Genomic DNA, 7021 nt, shown 5'->3' on the forward strand with positions numbered 1-7021 from the left:
TTGTTTACTTGAACAAAGCTTTGAACAATCAGCCCAGTATAGACAATATGCCATCGACTAAAACAGCAGAACTAAAGTGCGGCGTATGGAATTCCGAAACGCAAATTATTGTTCAACATAATGTAATACATACATTTATATCACAATAAAGTATATCGTAAACATTGAATTACCTATTATTATTTTTTCGTTTAAAATGACATGCTTAGGGGGAAATGCAAATTCAAGGTGTGTTCCTATCTAGAGACGTATTCCCTAATATTGCACAAACAAGGGGACTTCCACAGTTCATGTTCGACAGCTCATTAAACCATACACATACACAAAAATAAAAAGAACACAAACGCTAACAGGAAGTAAGATCTGAGATATTTTGGGATTGAGATAACGGGTTTATCAGCTGACACATCTGAGCAGAAGTTTTTAGGCAATATTCTGGTCTTCATTGGCGCCATGGCGCGATCCATCGACGTCATGATGGCGTCCCTTGCCCCGGGCCAGCTGCCGGGCCCCTTGATGCGGTACTGGGCGGGCAGGCACGGGCCGAACATGCAGCGGAGAGCGAGTGCCGGGTCCTCCCGGAACAGAGTCGCCATGTTCGGCCGCACTCCTACCTCCGCCGCCAGTTCGTCCATGTACTGGATCCAGAAGCACTAAAAAGACAGGACTGAATATTAGCGCCTTCTCCATGGTTTCAATATGGGTATCCACATAACAAATAACAACTATTTTGCACGTTACAAGTAAAACTGGAATGGCCGAAAATCTCTTAGTGATCAAATGGAGTCTTTAAACAACCGTCTTATATATCTGGGGTATTTGGAAACATAAGTTTCTTCGTTGACTTAAGGTTAAGTTCGGTAATTTGTGGTTACCATACCTGTAGGGTGTGACGCTGTGAGGAGATATAAGTTCCGGCCATCGCCTCGCGCTTGCCTTCGATATCCCGTGTCATGGTTTGCCGGTCTGGCAGCTTTCGCGATCCTGCAAAACAGTTTCAATCGTTGAATGTTATGTACTTCAATAACTTTCCTCTGCTCTTTTTCTGTTCAATCACAATCAACTGATGACATGGTAAACTCTATTTTAGTAGAAGTTTGTACTCCTTACCATTTATAACTTGCGTGAACCAGCGACACTGCATTTCTGAGATGGGCATAACTGCCCCTATCGGTTGGACGAGTCCAATCACAGCCAGTGTCGGGTGGGCGAGATTGGGCGGGTACATGTACTTATAGAGGGAAGTCTTGTTCTTCTCTATTCTTGTAATGGACTCATCGATGATCCCGATTTTATAATCATACCCGGTTGCAAATATAATTGCATCGATTTCCTAAAAAATGTATCAAATGAATGCTGTTATATGCGGGTATTTGTCCGTCACGATTACGGTATGTTTCAATTTGAAAACGATTATGCTTTAAATGAAATTCAAACACTTCATGAACATTTTCGTATGTATAAATGCTTGGGTCAGTATTTACCTCTTCGGTCCCGTCCTGGAAGCGGACGGTGCGCTCCGTAAAGTGATAAACGTTCGGCTTGACGCGCACAGCCCCCGTCATTATGCGATATGGCAGCTCGTCGTTAATAGTCGGGTGCGCCTGTAGAGCGCTGCAAAAACAAGGGCAAAAGTGAGGGTACATCGGAGGTTTGCAGACAAAAAATAAGTGTCTTTAAAGTTAGATAAGTGCGGATTGATTGTATAAGTTTTGTCGAGTAAGATAAGGAAACACTTTTTTTTTATTTTGATACACCTATGCAAGAAATAAAACACCGCATACCCATGGGCGGGTTTTAATCCGTACTGCTCATGGTTGAAGCGGAAGTTTGCCATTTTCTCGACACTCCACTGCAGGACGGACTGCGGAAGGGAGAAGAGGAAGCGGTTATTGGCCATGGCGTCCGCGGGGAGCCCCCAGAAGCCCATGCGACTGATAACCCATGCGCCGCGCCGCGTGGATAGGAACACCTCGTCAGCCACGTGACTTACGTCCACCGCGATGTCAACCGCCGAGTTCCCGATACCTGCAACATGGAACAGCCAACTGAAAAACTCTATCATAGAGTTAATGTGATGAAATTGACAGGAAACGTTTATGCCAACAGTCGTAAAATGTCTACTTGCGCATAACGTAATTGAAAAAAAAAGGTAAAATAATCGTTTATGTTAAGCGAGTTGATAGTTAACAACATTAAAGATGCACTCTTACTCCCAAATGTGTACCAAAATTAAAAAAAAATATTTTAATTTTCCGAAAAGGATGAATATATATCTAAAACAATGGTTCTAATGAAAGGATACCGTGTTTAATTTGAAAATGATGCAAAAACACGGTGTTTCTGCTTTAAGAGACAACAGTTGATCACTGTAAATGTTTTTGGACGCACCAGCCATTTAACATTTGTGTGTTTTTGGCTATTAAATACACGGTTACAATCTTGTTATCAGTTAAAATATTTTCCATAAATGCATTATTAAGTAAGAAGTTAAAGATTAATCAAAATTTATCTTTGTAATACATGTGTATGTATTGATATCAGATGAGTGTCACTACTATTTTCTAGCGGTTGTTTTTGCAGCTTATTTTTAGTGTCCGTTGTTTTGTCGCTAAATGTCGCATTTCATCAGTAAACACAGACTCTGATCAGAATGAGCATCAGTTATTTAAATTTGTGATCGTTCGGTTTAAGAAATATCTGCAACTTCCACCATCATCAACATTAAATGATTTAACGTCGAAGGTATTGCCTCCCCCCCCCCCATGCTGTAGCTGATAATTGATGAAATGGTGAATACGGCCAAATATATGTTTAAGTTCAATTGGGGCGATTGAAAGAAAATAAAACGTCAAAATCGGATTCTTAATTTACTTGATGTTTCTTGTCGCATTCGTGAGATTTTATGTACGTAAAATTAATAAACCGAAAATTTTAAAACGCCTCGATGGCCATTGCATGGCCCCCCACATAAAAAAGCAAACAGCAAGTAGATCTATATTAGACTACTGACACAAGTTTAGCACGAAGCCTTGGTAAAAAATAAACTGACAGAAAAATACTCTATGAAACTTTGTGATGCACTCGTCTGAATCGATCTATGTAAAATAAATGAACAGAAAATTTGAAAAATCCTCCATTGTCATTGGCCCACACAAAAAAAAGCAAACACCAAATGCAAGTGTTGTTTACACAGGTAATTGCCCTATCGAATGACCGACTTATGATATCAGTTATAATTACTTTTATTTTGTTATTATTATAAGTAGATGACCATATTAAAAAGTTTTCATTGTAAGTGTAATCACATTCTGACTTTGAATCGCCAAATGCTATCCTGGCTCTAACTACACAGAAAATACACTAAATAATTATGACAATAAATCACATGTATTTTAAATCAATCTAAACTATCATTCGCTCAAAGGACCAGCATTCTGCTTACCGACAACAAGGACCCGCTTGCCCGCGAACTGCTTGTTGTCCTTGTACCCATGCGAGTGAAGGGAGGTTCCCCGGAACTGGTCGAGACCCGTGAAACTTGGGGTGTGCGGGAACGTGTGGTGTCCCGTGCACACAAGCACGCCCGCGAAACGTGCCGTTTCCGCTTCGCCATGTTTCCGTCTGTAAGTTACGTCCCAACTCCCGTCAACGGCGTATTTGTCTGAAGGAGCTACATTTAAGACGGATGTGTCAAACCAAATGCTTTTAAAAAGTCCGAATTTTTCCGCGTACATCTTAAAATATTTCAGAACATATCTGTGTGGCATAAACATCGGGAAGCTCTCTGGCGGCGGGAAGTCACTGAACGCCATCATTTCTTTGCTGGTGTTTATCACGCAGTTCTTGTAGACGCTGCCCTTGCCCAGCTGTGAACTGTCTGAGAAGTTCCAGAGACCGCCCAAGTCCGACTCTCGCTCGAAGCAGACCGGCTCAAGACCATCTTCAATGCACTGCTTGATAGCCGCCAACCCGCTCCCGCCTGCGCCGATCACTGCGATTCTGGGTCTTGTTCCGGACATACTGTAGTGTGTCTCGCTTTAACTTCTTATAAAAAACTTTAAAGTCACAAAATTATGCACACCGTTTTAATTATTTAAAGTGCGATGAACTTGTCGTTTAAGATTTAGCCACCAGTTTGCGACAACGCTTTCTGGTCGTGGTGATTTATAAAGGGATGCGTGACCAGCGATTTATGGCTGACCGCTCCGGATTGGACAATGAAATAGTAAGCAGGTGCCTAAACATGAGCGAATATGATATAACGGCCCGCCGCGCCCAATAATCGCGCATCCTCATTGGTGTGTGCTGTATAAGCCCATGCCCAGAACAGAGTCACGTGACAACATTTACGGGTACGTAGGATAGATAAATGCGAAAATAATGTTATGTAAAATAGTGTACTTCAGTTGTACTTTTGCTGTCTGATATGCATTTGTCATTAATTAATCCTGAGGTTCGAATTTCAGATAATGTGGTTTTGTAAGTCCTTCTGACCCAGTTACGTCAAGGTCACCTACTGACACACTGCCACCCTTCCGTACTACTAAAAAGGAATACCGTAAAAAATCATAATATATTTGAAAATATAGAAATAATGATCCTTCTTTGTCGTTTTAGACTGCCTACGAAAATACGTGAACTCTGTATATATATATATATATATATGTGAAACAGGCAACTTAGATAATATGCTACTCATTTTTTGCTATGGATCACCTTTAAATATTTTTATTTAAAAATGTACAGCTGTGCTTAAGAAAAATATAAACTGCTTTTTTATTCTTGACCAAAGTAATTACAAGTAATTAATAAACACTTAATTTGTGAGACAAAATAATATTTTTTCCGAATGTATCTATTCAGTGAACTGAGGTCCAAAATGACACCAACATAAATTCAAACATGTTATAGAAGCCATTCAGTTTTTAAAAAAATCGTAAGTCAGGCATAGTCATGAACGAACATAAGATTAAGGAAGTTAAAGTTCCATGACTAACGGTAATTGTGCATTGCCTTTGCTTGATGTAATTAAACTTTAATGCGGCGAGGTTAACAAGGAGCAACCCAATAGTGATGTAGTTTTCCTAATAAGTGCATAACAGTTTCCCTACTTACTTCATTAATTAAAGCTTTGACGATTCTCATGAATACAGTATAGATGGTATTGCTTATAAAGTCATTAAATTGACTCGCTCATGTTTTTGGATCGAAAATAAGTTTTCCTTATAATGCATCTGAAAACACTTATTTATCAGTTTTTATCTAGGATATCGAAATTGCAGAAAAAAATACAGCTATAGCATAAAAACGTATTTTGGTTTTAGTGGGGTTCGAACCAACGTCGGTAAAGTCGAGAAAAAGTAGAAAACAACCAGCTAGTCCACACGGCTGCCGGGGCTTCGACAAGGTGGATACGTTAAGGATGTATTCATAACATCACGTGATAATGTCAATCAACCAATCACGCAACACCTCAGCGTTATTGCGAATGAATATTGTGGACTTTAAAGACAATATTTGATCAAATATCAAAATTTGCTGAAGGGTTCCAGTTTTTTTTTTGGTTTTACGTACACTCCTTATGATTTGCTATACATTATTTCGTATTTGAAAAAATGCATTTTACATACTATGAGCGAGTTTAAGTGTATACATTAACAACTTTGTATAGCATTTTAAACACGTATATTATGAAAAATCGTAAAATTATATATTTTCAAACAATCCCATTTTGGACTGTGCCTAAAATAACATATATTCAATGCACTGTGTTTGTTAGCCTCGCATTTTATTGAAGAGAATTGCTTGATATGCACTTGGGAAATTGTGAGAAAACATTCATTTTGTTATTTAGAAGTTGAGTTTACATGCTTGAACTAATTCAAGAACTGATTACAGAAATGTTAAATTCGTCGATGTTGTTATGCTTTGTACATGTTCACCATGCATTTTACTCATAAAACATTATCGCACTAAGGTCACTGACGCATATATAATAGTGCAAGAATGTAGATATGGTACAAAAAAAACACAAGCTTTTAGTGGATTTTCGGCTTAATTATAGCAACATCAAGACCATAACGAAATGGTTTCAACGAACAAAACACGGTGCAATCTACATGTTTGTATGAAAGTGCATCGGCCCATCTGCGTGACCATGACCCAATTACGGACCGTGGTCACCAGACGGTCGATGTCCGGCCTCAAAACTGGCCAATGTCCAGTCACACCGGCTGACCCCCACCTGCCGTAACTGGGCTGTAAAGTGCATCCGCCAGTCGTATTGAAGTGATACCTCTCTTGAACAATAAATACATTCACACAGGTCGCCTATTTATCATTTGGTCTAAAATCTTAATCTGTCTCTTTTTCTAAAATTTGAAATATGTTTTCGAGTGTTTTTTTTCATATAAAAGATAAAAACACGTCCACTACGACAAACACAAACCAACAGCATATAACGAGGAATCATATAATACATAATATATTATTCATTATTTACGTTTTCTTCGTATTGGTCAAGAAATATAGTTCGATCTGGAATGTGGTCAGTTAGCATGTCCGGAATGTGGTCAGTCTGACATGGCCTACAAGAACTAATGACATTAGTGACAGAATAGTTAATACTGGGTTATATAAGCAACATGAATGTTGGTACATATGTCTAGGGTTACCGTGACATGACATATTGGGCGAATTAACCAATCATATTGCAATATACGCGTGTATGAACTGACAAAAAGTGAGCGCAGCATTTAATGACGACTTGACATATGCCGACAATTGAGCATTAAGAACAAACTGACCTCTGAGTCAAATGAAATTACAAAACAAAGCTTACATAAAATAGTTGCCAACTCGGGCCAGACTTAACGGTGCAAGTCTTTAAAGGTAAACGCAGACAAAAATCCGGTCATCTCAACCCACTTTGAGCACGCATGATAATATAATGTCAACCAGACTGCTAGCCAAGCCTACACTCGGCCAATGCCCGGTGAGCGTCTATGACAAGTATACT

General features: G+C 39.2%; 1 protein-coding gene across 1 annotated transcript; it reads right to left on the reverse strand.

Moving 5' to 3' along the window:
• Positions 1 to 305: 305 nt before the first annotated feature.
• On the reverse strand, positions 306 to 4022 carry LOC128230143 (flavin-containing monooxygenase 5-like). Its single transcript, XM_052942184.1, has 6 exons — positions 3446 to 4022; positions 1785 to 2028; positions 1485 to 1614; positions 1111 to 1333; positions 881 to 984; positions 306 to 653 (listed from the first exon to the last, which is right to left on the reverse strand). The coding sequence occupies exons 1-6, from the start codon at positions 4020 to 4022 to the stop codon at positions 306 to 308; spliced, it is 1626 nt and encodes a 541-aa protein (XP_052798144.1).
• Positions 4023 to 7021: the final 2999 nt, after the last annotated feature.

The sequence above is a fragment of the Mya arenaria genome, chromosome 4 (assembly GCF_026914265.1).
Source record: "Mya arenaria isolate MELC-2E11 chromosome 4, ASM2691426v1".
Classification (NCBI taxonomy): Eukaryota; Metazoa; Mollusca; class Bivalvia; order Myida; family Myidae; genus Mya; species Mya arenaria.

Bases quoted from the DNA above. Each gene is read 5' to 3' on its own strand.
- LOC128230143 (XM_052942184.1), bottom strand. From the start codon at position 4,022: ATGTCCGGAACAAGACCCAGAATCGCAGTGATCGGCGCAGGCGGGAGC. The intron at 1,334-1,484 runs GTAAATACTGAC...TACATTTTTTAG, and splicing joins TCCAGGACGGGACCGAAGAG to GAAATCGATGCAATTATATT. The intron at 985-1,110 runs GTAAGGAGTACA...ACTGTTTTGCAG, and splicing joins GTTCACGCAAGTTATAAATG to GATCGCGAAAGCTGCCAGAC.